General features: G+C 32.3%; 2 protein-coding genes and 1 long non-coding RNA gene across 3 annotated transcripts; 1 reads left to right on the forward strand and 2 right to left on the reverse strand.

Moving 5' to 3' along the window:
* Positions 1 to 12: 12 nt before the first annotated feature.
* LOC114284550 (uncharacterized) lies at positions 13 to 3873 on the reverse strand. The gene is made up of 4 exons (XR_014360579.1): positions 3642 to 3873; positions 1523 to 1579; positions 994 to 1227; positions 13 to 294 (listed from the first exon to the last, which is right to left on the reverse strand). It is a non-coding gene; the product is annotated as an uncharacterized LOC114284550 (long non-coding RNA).
* Positions 3874 to 6510: 2637 nt separating this feature from the next.
* On the forward strand, positions 6511 to 9309 carry LOC145820616 (uncharacterized). Its single transcript, XM_082916876.1, has 2 exons — positions 6511 to 6916; positions 8613 to 9309. The coding sequence occupies exons 1-2, from the start codon at positions 6712 to 6714 to the stop codon at positions 8831 to 8833; spliced, it is 426 nt and encodes a 141-aa protein (XP_082773002.1). The 5' UTR covers positions 6511 to 6711; the 3' UTR covers positions 8834 to 9309.
* On the reverse strand, positions 8851 to 11577 carry LOC114321975 (glutathione S-transferase PARB; the record flags this gene model as incomplete). Its single annotated transcript, XM_082913407.1, is given in 5 exon segments — positions 8851 to 8975; positions 8978 to 9211; positions 9487 to 9535; positions 9671 to 9757; positions 11392 to 11577. Coding segments are annotated over 5 exon segments (681 nt in total), but the record flags the coding sequence as incomplete, so codon positions are not given.
* Between the last annotated feature and the right edge of the window lie 5566 nt (positions 11578 to 17143).

Here is a 17143-nt window from a genome sequence, read left to right on the forward strand (position 1 = left end):
AAGATATTTCAATAACAAACAAATACCATGCTCTGATTCATTAGTATGTAATATCTTGATTATATATCATAAACTGACAGAGATTTCAAAAGTATTATTTCCAATTTATAAGGCTAGTACCATAAGCAATGTTTGCAGCATTCAACTATTCAACATATTGTAATTGGAGTTATATCTACCTACATAACAAAACAACTCAACTCATCGCATCTTCTTCTCAATGGTTTTGTTGAAATGTCATTCAAAATCTAGCAAAGAGCTCCCAAGCTTCAAATTGACACAAGCTTGCAGAACCTGCATAGAATAAGCCAAACTCTCAAATAGATTACCAATTAAAAATTATCTAATGATAGATTAATTTAATAGATTGCAATTTAATGTGCTAATTGTAGTATCTACAGCAATCACACATAAATCTCAGCACACAAAGCCGCCCAAAAGTCACTATCAATATTCAAGAGTTAACAAAGATTAAACTAAATCAACTTGCTACAAAAATTTGAAAATAATTATTCCAAAGATAGACACAGTTTACATTGATGTTGTGAAAACAAGATGAAAAACGGTTACCTATTTATTCCTCAACTCAATCATCAAAGCAATTTTGAGGTCAATTGAAATTAGTAATCTTCCTCTTGTTTCAATGTTATATATAATCAACAATATATTGATAATGAACAGACCAATATCACAATCCAGAATGGTCAGATAATATAAGCAAAAGTCAACCAACAATCAAGTGCTTTAATTATTAATTTCAAATATAAAAAAAGCAACAATGTGGAGTAGGTTCTCAACAATATTGATTGAAATTCAGCAATTAACAATCATGGGTATGTCAAAGAAAACAATTAGCACTTGAAGAATTAACAAACCTTGATTGAAAACAATTAGCACTTGAAGAAAACAATGAAAAAGTATCATGTTAATATATAGATTGAAAAGAAGAGACCACCAAACAAAACAAAACATATACTTAAAATATTTACAAACCATCAGTGTTGCAATGTGTGCTAGAAGTATCCGAATGTGAAACTTGTGACGTAACTTCATGTACCGATTCTGATGTAAATGGGTGCGGCGTAGATGATTGAACTGATTTAATGGATGCATTGGGTCCAGGTGTTGATTGAGTGGATGAACAAACTGATTTAGTGGATGCATGTGGTGGAGACGCATGGGGTCTAGGTACATACCTTGCTAGTCCTCTACCCCTTGTGGACATACCTGTGTTGAAAATTTGTTATTGGTTATCAGTTAGAACAAAGTAGGATATTCAAATGAACCAAATTCACAAAACCAACCAAATTCACAAAAAAAAAAAAAAATGCTCAGTACGACAACAGTTGGAGAAAACTTCCCCCAAAGCTAGAGAAAACTTCTCTTTCTGTTTCACATCTAGATTTAAAAACTCCACTTAATTATTTACAAGCCAGAGGCAAAATAAAAGAATACGCAAGTTGCACAAAAATATCTATCTGTGCAACCCCTAATGCTGGGAACGGGAATGCAATACCTTTACCTTAGCAATGGGCACACCAGATGTCACTCCTCTATTTGCTCGCTTCCCTAGATCAATCTGCACCGAGACAGTGGTTTAAAAGCATTAGACAAATCTTTACATTTTTGCAAATGAGATGAAATCTGATTAGGATTGGGGCTTGTGTTTCAAAATATGGATAAATATTACACACACACATAATGAAAACAACAACAACAACATGCTACAGATTGATACTGCTCGTACTTTTAGGATCCAGTGATAGTAATGCCCATCCTTTCATAAAAGTTCCACAATTTCTAAACTAACACTGCATAAGAGAAAAAATAAACTAATGGATGTCAAAAAGGAAATGATCTTCACAAGCTTTCACAATATATTGAACAAATTAGAATGAAAACAAACGGGACGTTGACCTAAACAACTTCATGACATTGATAGCTTAGATGGCTGACTACCCATTTGCTAGGGGCAGATACAACATTTATACTGACCTCTGTGTCTATGTTTAACAAAAAATATAAAATTACCTTACTATCTACGAAGTACGGACACTGACAAATATATATAGCATTTGAAAATCAAGGCAAAGAAAACCAAAGTTTGGTTCTACTGTTCTAAATTATGGATTAGTTTATTATTTGATCCCACAAATAGCTCAGCAAATGAATTACCAATGCGCACAAAGAGAGAAAGAGAGAGAGAGAGAGAGAGAGAGAGAGAGAGAGGGAATGGTTCAGATGAGGAATAGATATAGAAAACAAAAGCAAAGAATGACATTGTCTTTCTAGAATTATTAGGTCTACATTGTACAATGCACATATGGTTGCAACTTGCAATAATTCACAATACTCAAAATGTGTAGAAATTTAGAAAATTTATATTTAGTGCACACACTCACACAAAAACTAATATCTCGCTGATTCAAGAGAACATTCACATAATTTAGTGAGAACATTCAAGAAAGGTTTGTTATTTGAGCAAAGTTGAAAACTAATATCTGAGCAAAGTTGTTCAAGAAATTAGTTTATTAGTTTATTATTCAAGATATTAGTTTATTATTTGAGCAAAGTTGTTATTTGAGATATTAGTTTATTATTTGAGCAAAGTTGTTTTCACTTTTCACATGTTAGGCTTTTCTTCTTTAAAGGTTTGTTGCACATAACTTTTGACCATTATTTTCATCAGTAGTATGTAATATCAAGCAGATACTAATCCAACAGAATCCCAAGAATCAATGAACACTAAATAAATTTTCCAACATGTGCATAAGGTACTTACAGTCACAAGTTGATGAGCATCATTACCTTTAAATAAATTCAACATTTATACTAAGTTTAAAACTTAAAATTATTTTTGGTCGACCTCAATTAAATAGATTAGCTAGGTTATCCATTGAAAAAATATTATAGATAATCTTCATTAGACAAACTTAATTAGTTATTTTGTAGTTAAATTGCATGATGATGTTTATGGAATTCTAGATATATATATATATATATATATATATATATATGGATTGTAACAGTGTAGCCCTGTAATAGTGTTCTAATTTTGTGTTCCATTTTAAGTTTGAGCATCTATGGCCTTTGACAGTTGGGTTTGGTATAGTCCTGATTCCTTTATTTATACCTTGCAAATTCAGAGGATTTCAAGAATGAATGAAATGATTTCATCCTGCAAAATTCAGAGGATTTCAAGAACGAATGAAATGATTTCATCCAGCAAAATCAAGTAGTTTCTATTTTCCACTTTATTATGTCACAATTCATTCAACCAATACACTTGATTACAAATCACTGAACACAAGTAGCTCTGAGTTATCTATTCAACACAAATACAAAACTAATTTAACTTGAGACTAGTCCTGCACGCTACTGCTAAGGATCAAACACGGAAATGTTTTTAGGTAGATTTAGATGCAGTTTTGAGTCCACAATAATGTAAACCTCTTTGCTCGCTTACTTTCTGGTATTCTTACCTACCAGAAGATGAAGTATGGAAAATCATTACTTAGATCTGCATATTTCAATTTGGTAAATTTGATTGAACAAACACATGAATCTGTACATGGCTAAAATTGCGAAATCAAATCGATTATACGGATACATACATGTATGTATATACATATATAATGTACCTGATCGGAATCGCTACCGGAGAGTCGCCGGCAAATCGGAGAATCGAGAAGAGATGAGGCGGCAACGGAGAGAGATGCTATGAGACAATGATGAACCACATATTAGAATATCGAATCCGTAGAGAGTGAGTGATGAAAAGAAATTAGGGATTTGAAACCTGATATATGAAAAGAATTTAGGGATTTGAGAGAGAGGGAGAGAGTGAGTGATGAAACTGATGCATTTTTTTGTTTTTTGACAGTCCCGATTATTAAGTTCAAAAATTAACATATAAAATACAATAATATATGATTTGGGTTTATTAGGGACCAATTAAAAATGTAAGGAAAAGTGATTGATCTTTTTACAACCAAGTAAATTTGTCTAGAAAATGTAATAATATGATTAAATATATATATTTTTTAAATTCTTTCATTTTGTCCTTAAAAGTATAGTTTTTACAGACAAATTATTTTTGTCCCTAAAAATTTGTCTTTAAAACCTTTATTTCTTGTAGTGGGGTCCGCTCAAGTGACCAAAGTTGTGCAAAGTATTTTCAAGTGCATTTTGACATCCTCATTGCATCTTAGGCATTTCTAAGCCTTAATTGAGAGATAATAGTAAGAATAAGGATTATAAACACACCAAGATAGAAAAATAAATAAATTATGTATTTTTCAAGTGTATGTTTCAATGTGTATCCGTTATGTGTCTGTGTAGGTCACGCGCCATAAACTGTTTGATCTGTCTATTCTGCTACTGGAGCTATCTATGAGTAATAACTCTGTAAAGCTATGTTCGACTTTAATTATTTTTCTGATGATATGAAATAATCTGTTTTTTGAAATGTTATTTTCTGTACGGATGAATGATTGTCCAGATTTCTGAAATGTATTCATGACATCCTTAGCATCAAGTGATATTTATTATCTGCTCTGTATATGTCTCGTGTAATCACGAGTCAACTAAAAGTATCGTGTAATCATGAGTTAACTGTACGTCTCATGTGATTATGGGTCAACTGTTATGGATCCTTAAAAATGTTTTTGTTCAAATGAGCCAACTGTTTACGTCCCATATAAATGGGTCAACTGTTTTGCTAGCGTTAATGGATATACCACGTATGATTATCTCTGATTTTTTAATATGAATATGAATCTATTTCTGATTTGAATTTTAATTTATGAAATATGTTATGTACGTCATTTATTAAAACCTTTATTCTATTATTATTCATTGGGCTCCAGCTCACTGTATTATTTATGTATATAGGTGATTAGGCGTATGATGATCGCCTGAAAATTTGTTTTGTCAACCAACCACTGCGCCTCCCGAGGAGGTTGCAATTTGAGAAGTGGTCAAGTTTTTTTTTTTTTTTTTTGAACAATGTTTAAGACATTTTTGTATTTATTTTGTTAAAGTCTGAACATATCTTTTTGTTTATCTGTTTATATGGTGACGCGAGGTTGACGTCACATACATGTATATAAGTTTTAAATTTTCTATCACATATATGTCTGCACAGCTCTATGGATATTGTATTTGATATTTACTTTCGCTAGTCCTTTTAACTTTGCTTGATCTGTTCAGAGGCCTTGGTAACTCCAGGATTGCTGGCCAGTTACGGCGCTAAACCTATAAGGGCGGGTTTGGGTCATGACACTCTTTCTTGACCTCCTCGTCCTACATTTAATCCCCTTTTTTATTATCACTACTACTACTACCTATCTACAATTCCTTCCCATCTTAGCCCTTTTCTGTTGCTACCACTTTAGCAAAGTTAATGATGATCAAAAAGAAAAGAGAAATCGTAATATGATAAGAGAGATTTGGGGATTGCACGAGCTTGCGATAGTGAATGATTACAAATTTAGGATTTAAAAAGAGGGATTGGAGGTATTGTGATGGTATCGGAAAGTACTAGACGAAGGGGTTGGGAAAATAAAGGCTGGGTAATCTCTAAGTATAGCGATGGTGAGCATCAACGGGAGGGAAAGGGTTGAAAGATGATGGAAGTAATAGTAATAGTGACAATAAGGTTGAAGGTGGAATAAGGGATAGGAAAGGCAGAAGAAAGCTAAAGTGAAAGGTTAAGCTGGCGACGATTAGAAAAGGTAGTGGAGAGGTAGTTATTGGCCAAAGAAAGAAAAATAGTGCAAAGAAAAAAGATAGAAGATTTAATTCTTATTATGTTTTTGTAATTAACTTATTTGTGTAATTATGTATACCTATCCTCAAATTTTGATTTTTAAAAAAAAAACAAAAAATTGTATCAGCCATTGTTACATTGTTGTTGTTATTGTCGTCTTTTTTTTTTTTATAAATAATTTTAAATAGGGAGAGGCTTCTCTTTAGACTAGAATATACTGTTAGCCCTGTGGGGTTCATTACGGGTCCATGTTTTAATAATTTAAACCGTTCAATATGTAAAAGTTGTCAAGTACTTCTTACATACAAAAAATCACGTTGATTGAATATCAATAACTCTTTGATCAAAATATATTTTTGTTAATAATTTATTTTTAAAATTATATTTATTATTGACAAAAATATATTCCAATCAAAACTACTAATATTCGATTAACGTAATTTTTTATAAATATAAAATACTTAACGGATTTTACGCATTAAGGCCTCGTTTGCCAAGAGGCTATTTTAGCCAATTAGCCAAAAAGTTACTAAATTAGCCAAAAAGTCAATAATCCATACCAAAAAGTCAAAGATTATCTTTTCTCTCTACTTTTTGCACATCTTTTCGTAATTAGCCAAAAAGTCATCCTAAACATACAAGTTTTTTTTACCTACCTTTTTAGTCAAATAGCTAAAAAGTTACTAAATTAGCCTGTTCCCAAACGAGGCCTAAATAATTTAAATTATTAAAACGGGCTGAGAAGGGATCAATTTAAAAGGGCGCGCAGTGCGCGCACACACCCCTTCCATTTGGGGGGAAAATTACAGGCAAAAGGCTCAAAATTTGAAACCCTAGAAATTCCCTCTCTCTTTTTCTCTCTCTCGCTCTCTCTGTCTCTGAGTGGGCAAAAGCCAATCGAACCCAAAAAATGTAATCAAACCCAAACCCTAAGCTCGGAAATGGATCACGACAACGACAAGAATGAACTCGAGAAGTTAGGGGCAGAGGTGAATCAAATGGGTCACAGAATACTCAAGTACAGAACTACACTACCAGATCAGCTCAAGAACACTCTCGTTTCTACTCTTTCTGCTCAGAGACCCCTTCTTTCGACCCATTTCAATGATGGGTCCGAGCCAGGACCCTCTGGTAACCCTAACCCAGGTACATTTTACTCTCAAATTGTTCTTTGTATGGTTTGCTCTAATGGGTTTTTCACATCATGAAAAAAATGTTCCCCAATTTTTACTTTTTTTCAATAGAAATAACAATAAATTTGATTGCTAAGTTTTCTTACATTAATTAATTGTAGTTAGTGGAATTTTTTTTTGTTTTTTTTTTTTTTTTTGGGGTACTAATTGTGTATCTATATCTTTGAATATGTTAGCCCTTAGAGTGGCATGAGCTTGAAAATTTTGCTGTCATTGTTGTTTTTCAATCTAAAGATGTGTGGTTGAGTTTCTTTTTCAAGTAGGTGTCAGCTTATGTATGTGTGTAGATGAAACATGACCTTCATTATTCAGAGCATGGCAAGTGTTCTTCTTAAAATTAGAGTTTAGCCCTACTGGGATCCTTACCCAATAATCAAAGAGTACTTTACATATAGGTACATACATGCAATGTGTGTTTTTTTGGGGGGTTTAAAATGTGTGATTGTAAAAGTTTTATACAGACGGTCGAAAGTTGAAACTGCCATAGATATGGAGGAATTTGGGTGAGTTAACTGTAATAGGTATTGAATTTACATATTTGGACTTTTTATTGGGCCGGACTGATATCTTCTTGGTTTTTTGGAAACAAAAATAGCATGACGCGGCTTCAAAAAATGGGGTTTCCACACCAGAATGGGGTGTTGTCTTTATATAATATTATAGATATTTTGTTGGACACAATTGAATGGTAACAATTCTTAGTTTCTCAAGATAAGCTAGTGCATGAATGTTGAGTAGCATGGCTATTAATTTATAACCTGAGTGGTATCCTAAGAACAGACTGGAGAGCAGGAGACGAGCCCAAAAAAACTGATATGAACGTTGATTTCAATCAGGGGAAAAAAAAGTCCATAAAGGCGCTCGCCGTCTTCAATTTGCCTCACCTTGGGCACCTCACTGCGCCTTGCGCCTAGGAGCGCCTTTCACAACACCAGTTAATATTCTTTAAAAGAAGTCTCGCAATGAGGGAAATGGGGGACCATTGAAGGGAAAATTATAGAAAAAGTATATCCTTGAGCTTAAAAAGGAATATAATGTTGATTATTAGGAGTTAGTTATGCACAAAAGTTTTTGCGACTGTATCATGCTCACACTATCCTACGTACTTGAGTTTTATTTGGACGAACAAGCTTGATTAGGCGTGCACATGTCCCATGCATAATTTTGGAGTTTAGCTGCACTGAGTTGTGGCTTGTCTTGCACAAGCCAACCTAGGAGGTAAACAACGTTTATAGTTGCGGTGGTGGCGCTGTCTGTGCTGGAGGTGGTCCATGAGTTTGTGGTGATTGGGGTTGCAAGAAGAAAAGGCTAAGCTCAGGGGGAAGAAAAAAAAGTAAAAAAAATCTCTTCTAGAAATAAAAGCTTTTTGGCTTCAACTAACAAGTTTTCTGTAATGGTGTTTACACTATATTGTCAAATACAAGGTTTTGGCTCTTTCATGGTCCTCTTGTAAAGCAAGGAAAAACAAAATGTAAATATGCTAAAAATGGTTTCTTTTATTCATTTTGTTTTCTTTTAGTGGAATATGCTTAATCTAATGTATGGATTCATGGTAATTGCTTTCAAGATTTTTGATGGCTTCCTCGCATTGCTTCGGTTCTGTTGTATCCTTCACATTGTAAGAAACTGACCATTTCTGCATCTTACAGATGCAGGAGGACCCATTGAATCAGGTAAAGGGCCCCCACTAGCAGAAGAAGATCAAGAGACTTCCGAGAAAACACGATTGCTCAGACAGAAGATATCTAGTAATTTCTCTGCTATGCCTGCCCTTTTGAAGAGGATGAAAGAATGTATTTCTAGAATTGAAAATCTAGAATCATGTAATGGATTTGTCCATCCTGCTTTTAGAAGAAAAAGGACTACTTGACCCCGGTTCATCCAAGCCGGCCTAGCCATAATACTTGCACACCATGTCCTAACCCTTGGGCGTGACTCAATGAGTCGATTCATTGGTGTCTGCATGAGATAGTACAAGTTAGGAAGGTGAGTTAGATCTGCGGAAGTGAATTTTCTCCTCCCAAGTACTCGGATTCACCAAGTCGCTCTACGTAGATGTCCAGCACCTTAGCTAATTTTGCTTCCTCCTCTGCCACCGCGGTTGTGTCGGGTGTGAATCCATTTTTGGGCTTGAAGATTAGCTCATTGATAAGCTTCAGAGCTGGAGGATTGAATTGATGATCTTGCACATCAATCCAGGCAGCCACAACACCTTGTGTTAATGGGTCTTTGAATATGTGCTCTTTACCTGGTTTTGGATAGGCAAAGGCTATGAATCTCATTATAGCCCTTGCCATAATTATTTGATATATATAGATCATGATCTCACAAAATTTATCATCTTAATTTTTTGCATAAAAATTCTAATTTCGAGATCTTGAAATTAGTGACTAAATAAACCTCCAGTGATTCGTTGAGCTGACTCAAAATTGAAATATTAGATTTTATCCTAAATCTGTACGGCTCTACTAATCCATTATGTGTGTGTATAAGTTGAAGGATGGAGATTTGGGAATCACTTACCAAATAAAGTCAAGTCTCCATCTTGAAATGCTGGTACCTCAGCAAATGGCTAGTAAAAGAAGTCATCAAATTAACCACACAAAAATATAACAAGAAAAACTCGAAAACTAAGTATATGAATATGAGACAAATTGATTGAAAATTATACTTAATTATGTGAGAGAGAGAGAGAGAGAGAAAATACATTGAGAGAAAGAAAAGGCTCTTGTTTGTGCTCCCCAGCTTCAATGTTAATGGGTACAAACTCAAAGTCTAAGGCCCCGTTTGGGGACTGACTTTTTTAGTCAATTAGCTAAAAAGGTACTAAATTAGCTAAAAAATCAACAATTTATACCAAAAAGTCAAAGATTCTCTTTTCTCTCTACTTTTTGCACATCTTTTCGTAATTAGTCAAAAAGTCATTCCAAACATACAAGTTTTTTTTACTTACCTTTTTAGCCAAATAGCCAAAAAGTTACTAAATTAGCTTGTTCCCAAACGAGGCCTAAGTCATGTTCATAGAGAGATGCCAAAACTCTTAATGGCCTCGTTTGGGAAGTGGTTATTTTAAAGTTTTTTGACTATTTTAGTAGATTATTTTAGTTTGTGTTTGGAAAGATGTGATGGATTTTTATTTGAGTTAGTGTATTAAAAAATGTGTTGCAATGATGTTTGAAGTTAAAATGACAAATTTATTCTTAATCTCACATTTTTCAAAATAAATACAAAGGGACAAAATTGTAATTTCCTTACCTGTCAGTGGTTGGCTCTGTCACAGTGACACTGGTAGGCTCTGTCACAGTGGCAGCACTGCCAGCCTATATATATATATATAATTTTTTTTGTTTTTTTGAAAAACTTTGATTTAGAAGTTTTTTGGCTTATTTCACAAATGAGCTTATAATAGCCTCAACTCTTTTTTCCCAAACAGTGCCAATGTTGGTGGAGATGTTAAGGTTCCATAGACCTTCTGCAGGACAGCCATGAGAATCTCAGAGAGAGAGAGGGGGGGGGGGGGGAGTAAAATGAAGACGATGAACAATTATTGCATACTCAAGATGGTATTGTGATGATGGTACTTTCTTTCATTAGAAAAAAAAATAGATATCTAAAAATAAAATGAAGATCAACAACAATTATTACATGTTGAAAAGGGTATTGTGACGCTGGTGCTTTTTTACATTTGAAAAAATAGAAATCTCACTAAATTATTGCATACTCTCTTCTTGAAAAAAAATGCAATGAAAATTATATTGAAAAAAGAAAAAGAAAAAAAAATTATTTTGAAAAATATCTCATCAGATGGTCTCATGGTAATTAAGCAATTTAATATTAAATTATCGGAAATCATATATTGTTATTTGATTAAAAGTGCAATGAGTTTATTGTTACAGTAGACAAAATGAAAAATTAAGGTAAAATTTGATACAAAATGTATGGATATAAGTGTAATTCATCCTTATTAAATAAAGTGATATAGTACACTTACAAAAAAATAAAAGAAAAGAAAAAAAGTGTGACACTATATTTAGGATGTTTTTCTCCTAAGCATTTCATCTCATTATGATGTAATTTACATTGATTAGTTTTGAGAATTAGAAAAATATAATATGCCCTATAATTTTATTGATACAATACATAAAATATGGGATGGATCACCATAATACGCTCAGGACACCTAATATTATAAGCAAATTCAATATGAAAATAAGAAAATTTGAAAATTCAATTACAGACGCAATTTAAAGTATTGTATTTTTTTCATACTCATAACAATAATCAACCCCATACCGCGCACACATTAAAATTTTAATCTTCACGGCATTAGTCTAACTTGAGCTCCTCTGCTACTTTGATGGAAGCTAGCCGCGAGGAAATATCACTCCACCAAGCACTCAAGTGAGGCCGAGAGGTCACCATACTTGCCTTGGGGCTTCTCATGAAGAAAACTAGTTTTGGTATGTGGGTTAGATTGGCTAAGGTGTAACAGTCACCAGCAAGGTACTTGGATTTTGTCAATCTCTTCTCATACACATTGAATACTTTCTCAAGCTTCATAGTCTCGGCCTTGATGACCTCCTCATTGGTAGGAATGCCTTCTAATGGATTCATCAATTTTTGGTAAATAATGGTTGATGTTGGTTGATTGAATTGGAGGGGTGGGCGCGGGTCGGTTGCGGCCACGAAACCTCCAATCCGCCATCCGTCCGCCAGATTGGCGGATTGAAGAAAATCAATCCGCATCCGTCCGCCAATCCGGCGGATGTGGATTGAGCGGATTGGCGGTTTGGCGGATGGATGCGAATCGGTTTGGCGGTTTAAAATTTTATAAATTTTCAACATAATTCAACTTGTGCACTTCCTTAAAAAAAAAGAAAAAAAAAATATTACAGTCAATGACTTAAAAAAGTATTACAATCACTGTATGCCTTATCCAAAGAAAGAAAGTTTGAAACTTTAGAATATCACGATCACTGTATGCTTCATCCACATATTACAATTACAGCATGATTCATCCCTATAAAGTATTACAATCTGTGATTCTTAAAATATAATAACAATTCAAACCACCAAAACCATAAACAGAGCAGTAGTAGAGATTGAATGTCTCTATATTGTTACATCTACATATGTTTTTGAAAACAAAAACCAACCAGCATATATCATATTTTTTATTTATTATTTTTAGAGTTAGATTTAAAAACTAAAAAATATAGATGAATAATATGTTTATTTTTTTCAATTCAAAAATATATTCAAGTTGAAAACTTTTTTTCAACAAAATATTTAAACTCTTTTTCAATTGAAAACACAAACATAATATTTAAACAAATTGAAAATACAAAGTCTTATAAATTACTACAGGTGCTCGCGATTTGGCGGTTTGGCGGTTCGGTTGCGGCCAAAAAATCTCAAATCCGCCATCCGTCCGCCAAATTGGCGGATTGGAGAAAATCAATCCGCAACCGTCCGCTCATCATCACGCATCCGTCCAAAATGTGGCGGATCGTTTCGGTTCGGTCGGTTTTGACGGATCGGTATATCCGCTGCTCACCCCTAAATTGGAGTGCCTCCACTTCCATCCATGTTTCGACAATAGCAGATTCTGAAGGTTACTTAATCGAAGATGATCAAGCCTAGTGTTTGCGTGCTTGCGAGCTAGCTACCGTGCAATTGCTCTTGATTCTAGCATAAACCATATACCAGCACAATTACTTGAACCATATACCACCACAATAGTTAGGTACCGTGCAATTGTTGTGTTGTTATGAGTAGTGGTGACTCTAGGAATTTTTGTTAATGGTGTCAATTAAAAACTTAAATGTCATATATCTTACAGAAAATTCACATTAATTATTGTATCACCTATGGAGAAAGAAAATCAACAAATTAATTTAAATTATGAAGTTATAAACAAAAATATTTCAATATATTGATACTATTGTTTAAACAAAAAGATATGCTAATACATGAGTTTCTACAATTGATCACGACGAGATTTCATATTTTGAAATCGTTGCATAATAAGCTCATTATCAACACTATCAAATACATCTTTCTCAATATATGTAACCAAACAATCATTCAACCATTGATCTCCCATTCAGTTACGCAATCGATTCTTTATGAATTTCATTGCTGAAAATGTTCTTTCCACCGTTGCAGTCGCAACTGGTAAAATTAACGCCAATTTCACAAGCAAATAGACTAATCGATATTCAATCTTTGCTTGTTCAGATTGCCTAGAAAAAACACTTCCAATGTGTTGCTTTTGTTTCATAAGAACCTCACACTTCTTCATAGCTTGATTATGAGCACTATTAAGATCCCCAACATCAATTTGTAGCCTTTCTTTCTTGTTCTAAGTTGTGAACCCTCCCGCCACAAAAGTGTCACCACTTGCTTGTTTATCGGTATCAAGTCTAAATAGATAACAACAGAAGCAAAATATAGCATCATTTTCTATGCTATATTCCAACCAATTATTGTTTTCTTTAAACCAAGCAGGATTAAACTGACGCATGACTCCACTAATGTCTCGTTGAGGAAAATTGTGGTCAAGAGGTTGACAAGGATCCTTTTGTAAATATGCTCTTCTAATTTCATCCTGACAGTTAGGATGATAAATGAAATTTTTTGTCGTAGCCCCGGGTCAGATGGAAGATTGTTCACATCTACTTGACTTTGCTTAGAAGAAGTTTCTTGTGTAGGAGATGAATCTTTTACTGTTGATTTTCTTTTAAGAAATTTGTCCATAGCGGTAGAACTAATTGGAAAAAAAAAATATAAAGAAAAACTTTGTACATAAAAACCATACTAAATCAACCACTCATAAATCAATTACAGTGCAACATAACATCTCTGACAAAACATACACAAGCATTGAAGCATCATATACATAATAATACATTTACAAATTACAAACAATTAGTGAGCCAAAAAAAACAAAACTAAAGAAGAAGAAAAAAAAAAGCCCTAATTTTTAGCCCCAAAAATAAGGGGGAAATTAAACAGTATTGATATTTTAACAAAGCATATACAAACAAAATTTACATAATACATTTACAAACAAGACAATTATTGAAAAAAATAAATAAAAAAGCCCTACTTTTTACCCTAAAAATTGTTGATTTATATTTGTTCTATCCAAAACACTATAAAATAAAAAAAAATTATACAAGATGTACCTAATAACCGAGTGGTTGAAGTCGTTGGAAAAGATTGATGATGAAAAGAGAGAGCTATGGATGGAGAGTGATGAATAAGAGAGAGCTTGAAGCGTCTCTGCTTAAGTCATATCTCGTTTAAAGCTTGAAAAGAGATGGCAAGAATAGTTTAGTGTCCAAAACAAGATACAAACTATCACTTTACAAATAAAATATTTTAAACAAAAAGTAAACAAAAGAAAGAGATGTCAAGAATCGTCAGGTGTCCAAAGCAAGAATACAAACCATCGCTTTACAAATAAAATATTTTAAACAAAAGGTAGACAAAAGAAATAGATAGCTTTACAAATAAAATATTTTAAACAAAAAGTAGGTAAAAGTCAAAAAGTAAGCTTTTTTCGTGAGTGGATTCAAAGTTTTGAGACTGAAAACTATAGATTTAAAGTTGTATTTTAGTAGGTTCAGTTGCTATTTTTTTTTTCTTTCTAAAACCTAATACTTATATAATAAAAAAATTAAAAAAAAATCATCCAAGGGGTTCGAGTGACACCCTTGGCCATGTGTTGGAGCCGCTCCTGGTTGTGAAGGTGATTTTTATGGACCCAATTGTTCTCTCCTTTCACTCTTATTTGAACATTGCCGAATGCTAAGAGTTGTTTTAAAAAGTTGATTAAAAGTTAATTTTTTGATTTTTTTTGATTTTTTTTTTAAATGTTTAAATAGTAGAGAGGTGATATGACCTAAAAATATCAAAAAAATTGAAAAATTAGCTTTTAATCTGTTTACCAAAATAGGCCTGAGGGCATCCACAATGGATGTGTTAAAATTGTGTGTTAAAGTGTGTTATATGACAAAAAATGTTAAAAGTGGGACCCAAAAATATGTGTTAAGAGTTTGTTAATTTAGTGAGTGAATAGTGAATGAATGGTGGTACAATGGATGTGTTAAGGGGTGTGTTAAGGTATGCGTTAAATATATATATATATGTATATAATAAATAAAATATAGAAATAATTTAGTTTAATCAAAAATTTCAAGCCCAAAATTAAATTTCAAGTCCAAAAAAAAATCCAACAAGTTAAAAAATAAATAAATAAATAAAATTGCCGTTGGCCGGTCAACCGGCAGGACGGCCGGACATTCGGCCGGTCAACCGGTAAAACAAAAAAACGTTCCCCTCCGCTAGCTAAAACGCTAGCTGCAGATGACAAACATATTAACACACACCACTAACACACCTACTAACAGCTCCATTGTGAGAGCAAAAACAGAAAATGACTTGCTAAAAATTAGCAACTGACACTAACACAGTGTTTAGCTACTCCACTGCTGATGCTCTAAGCTCACTTGTTTCTTGCTCTCTTTGCCGGTGTTTTTGAGAAATAATTTACTTTATCTTTCCTATTACAATTCAAATTGTATAACTTTTTGGTTTTAAAAAGTACAAAAAAATAAAAAAATGCTAAATAAATTTATTTATGACCAACTAAAAAAATCACACGCCAAATTAATTTTTTTACTCACATAAAAGTAAAATATTTAACTTTTAGTTTTTCAAGCTTTAAAAAAAAAAAACTATTAAAAATATCATAAATTTTTTAAAGTGAAAAACTACTCCTATTAAAGATATCATAAATTTTCTAAAGTGATTCTAGGGACAATTCCAAAGGAGGGATAGTGATGAAATGGAATTGGTAAAATCAATTCATTTTTTGTGGTTTAGTTTTGGTTCAGTTCTAAAAGTTTTATGATTGGTTACTAAACTTCTAAAACAGTGAGAATTGATTTGGTTATTGCAAAATCCAGTCAAATTGACTGACAACGTGCACTTTTAATTCTAATTCATTATCTTTTAAATCCTTATATGCATCATGAGTAATAAATAAAGAATTATACACTAATCTTTCTTAAGGTTTTTGAAACTATGGCCTCTTTTAGCAAAATGGAAAAAAAAAAGTCAATTTATTAATTTATTAACTTATTTAAATTACATTATCTTTATAATTTTTTACATATTTTTTCATAATAAGCCTTTAAGTTCCAAAAAAAAAAAAAAGAATTTTTTTAAAGTTCTTGATATTAAAATTTTATAAAATAAATGACATACAATATTTTCATAGTAATTAAGATCCTTCAACATTTATACAGAAAAAATTTAACTCAGAGAAATTTTGAATAACACAGAGAAATTTCACTCCGATTCAGAGAAATTTCTATGATTTTACAGAGAAATTTCAAAAAATTTATGTGATTCTCTGAGTCAGGACCTAAACTTCTCTGAGCCAGGCAAAATTTTTCTGAGTCGAATTTTTTCTGTGAAAATGTTGAAGAACCTTAACTAATAAAAAAATAGGGCATTTACATACAAATCCTAATTTATGAACTTATACTCTATTAAGTCCTAACTAAGATTTTTTAAACCTTCAAGTCCCATTAAATTTTAATAGTCGAAATTGCCCTTCAAATAATGATTCTTCATCATTTATGATAATCTGTAAAGAACATGATGATTTGATATTTTTTTTAATTTTCAAAACTTTAAAATATCAATTTTCAAATTGAAAAAACTAAAACAAAAAAACTTATGTGCAAAAAAAAAAAAAAAAAACAATGTTTTACTTTTGAAAAAATTGAAAAAGCTGAATTATTTTTTTGTGTAAAATTAAATTTTTTTTATCTATAAAGGAGCATGATGACGGAACATTGATATGCAAAACTGAAAAAAAAATTAAAAATGAAAAACTGATAATGGTCTAAGTTTTAAAATTGAAAAAAAAAACTGTTAATATTTTCGGTTTTATTAGATAATTGAATCAAATTAATAAATAGAAGGATAAAAATGTTTAATCTCATGTTCTATTTATTTTTTTATTATCAATTAGTGAAATAAATATTTAAAACATTACTGTACAAAATTGATAGTTTTAAAAATTAAAAAAATTGATAATATTCTCAATTTAATTAAACGGAAATGCGTCGGACCCCAGTAAACCCCACCTCCACCGACCCCC

Source organism: Camellia sinensis, chromosome 2 (genome assembly GCF_055761805.1).
Source record: "Camellia sinensis isolate YWXY chromosome 2, ASM5576180v1, whole genome shotgun sequence".
Lineage (NCBI taxonomy): Eukaryota > Viridiplantae > Streptophyta > Magnoliopsida > Ericales > Theaceae > Camellia > Camellia sinensis.